This window comes from Trichoderma aggressivum (genome assembly GCF_033847375.1).
Source record: "Trichoderma aggressivum f. europaeum strain CBS 100526 chromosome Unknown scaffold_040, whole genome shotgun sequence".
Lineage (NCBI taxonomy): Eukaryota > Fungi > Ascomycota > Sordariomycetes > Hypocreales > Hypocreaceae > Trichoderma > Trichoderma aggressivum.
In genome coordinates, this window is record NW_026946406.1 from 9,763 (window position 1) to 12,003 (window position 2,241).

General features: G+C 52.6%; 1 protein-coding gene across 1 annotated transcript; it reads left to right on the plus strand.

Annotated features, from left to right (window-relative positions):
• Positions 1–261: 261 nt before the first annotated feature.
• Triagg1_8262 (uncharacterized protein) lies at positions 262–1,929 on the plus strand (the record flags this gene model as incomplete). Its single annotated transcript, XM_062903089.1, has 2 exons — positions 262–430; positions 536–1,929. The coding sequence occupies 2 exons, from the start codon at positions 262–264 to the stop codon at positions 1,927–1,929; spliced, it is 1,563 nt and encodes a 520-aa protein (XP_062752672.1).
• Positions 1,930–2,241: the final 312 nt, after the last annotated feature.

Genomic DNA, 2,241 nt, shown 5'->3' on the forward strand with positions numbered 1-2,241 from the left:
TGTTGTATATAATACGCGATCGTGATAACGTGCAACGCCTCCCTCCCCCCATACGTCTCTCGATATATCCACTGCCCTGCTCTATTTCTTGTTCTCTCTTTTCTTCCTGACCCTTGAGCTCTCGACCTCGCACTAAATCAATACTTGGCTTGGCATCAAGAACTCTCTGCTCTAATTCAACTCTCAACAATACTCACCTCTCTACCATATATGGTCTTGGGATAGCCAATCCTTTCTGCTTGACTGGTTTCACAACAAGACATGGCACAGGGACTTTGGCCGGATCAAGAGGGCATGTCGCCCGAACTCAACCTACCCCAGCAAGAGCGGGTCGATCGCCAAATGATTCGACACCTGCTTGGTAAATACTCACGAGAGGAACTGGGAAGATTGCTACAAGAAGAAGGCCGCCTATCACCATCTTCGTCATGTAAGTTGCTGCCATGCTCTTGTTCTGTCGATGGGCACGACTTTATTGTGTTGTAGCTGGGGATTGTGTATTGGCGCCTCTAACACGTCTACTTTTCTTCGGCAGATGAGGAAAGATCTTTCATGCTCTCAAGTAGCAACAGCTCGCACGAAGACTCGTCAAATATGTTCGACTCAACGAGCAGCAACAACGCATTCTCAGATACGTCGTCTACCTGCGGCAGCGTCACCTCCAACGTTTCACCTCGAGCGAGCACCAGCCGCAAGCGCCACGCAAGCCCGTCGACGACTCGAGCCAGCATAGCCCTTACCGATGAATTATCCTGGGATGCCGAGGACACCACGCCTACGACAGCGGCTCCCAAGCAAAAAGGGTCATTCACCTGCGGGTTCTGTCTCGAGGAGGGCATCCAGAAAACATGTACACGCAAGAATGACTTGAAGCGCCACATGGAAGATTTCCATCACACAAACGCACAATGGTTCTGCCGGCATCGAGGCTGCCAGATGGTCTTTGACTGGCAAACCGCCTACAAGGCTCACCTCAAGAACTCTCATGGCGGGTCAAGAATGAACCTGGATGACGCCAAGGTTCCGCTGTGTCCCCAGACGGTGTTTGCGTGTGGTTTTGAGAACTGCCTCCAGGTTTTCGAGGCGCCCAGCGACGCGCATGCCGGACCTACATTCAAGGAGTACGTGGGCCATGTTGTCAAGCACTTTGACGAGGGCGCAAGCAGTGGCCAGTGGAGCTACTCGGCGAGAATTCGTAACCTGCTCCGTCAATCCAACGTCTTGAGCACTTGGTCACAATTATTATGGCCAGACGCAGACCCAGGTCGCTTACGGTGGAATTCCCAAACTAGCAGTGTTTTGAGAAAGCGCCTAGAGACTAGACATCTTGGCGACCTTCAGTTCCTCGTCCAATACGCCATTGCCCTTGGCTCAAGCCCCAATGGCGCCATTCAGAACTTCCGAGCGGACTTTGTGACTCCCATCCGCAGCGAGTGCAGGCTGGCGATCCACGGCCACAACAGGGCAGGTGTTCCGGCAGCAACAACTACTCCGGAACCAGATCACATGGTCCAGTACGGCATGTCGACAAATGCTGCCAATCCAGCCATGGTCGCATACTACCAGCGACAGGCTTACATGCCTCAGCCGGCACAGCCGCAGATGCACTCATCAGGCTACACCTTTCACAATGCGCCTCCCTCTCCGGGCTACGACGCACACCAAGCTTTGCAACAACAACAGCAGCAGCATCAGCAGCAACAACAACAGCAACAACAACAGTACATGGGCATGTCCGACACCCCGATGGTTGGGACTGATTACGTACCACATGCGAATGGCAGTCTCCAGACTATGCCCGCTGCTTATGGCGCCAATGGCATGCATAGTCCCGCACCTACGGATATATGCGGTACCGCAAGTCCGGGCTCGAATATGGAACAGCGGGCTAACAACTACGCATACAACTCTTCTCCATATGCATACTAAATCACGAGGGTAGCAGCACCTCGTAACCACAGACTACTTAGAGTTACATACACAAGACCAATGTGACCACTTCTCCCCCTAGTGGTTGCTGGCCTCGCGGCATAGCAGATCGAACGCTTTTCTTTTTTTATTGCTTTGATACGGAACACATGTGCCCCGAAAATACCGGCACGGACGGATATGCATATATTACTACAACACCGGTTCGGGGAGGGTTGGGGAGGTTACTCAGAGCTCCTGAGGGGCCGGAGGGTAGACGATGACACTATAACGGCCGCCATGCAACACATTTCCTTTTTTTTCAATACTCTC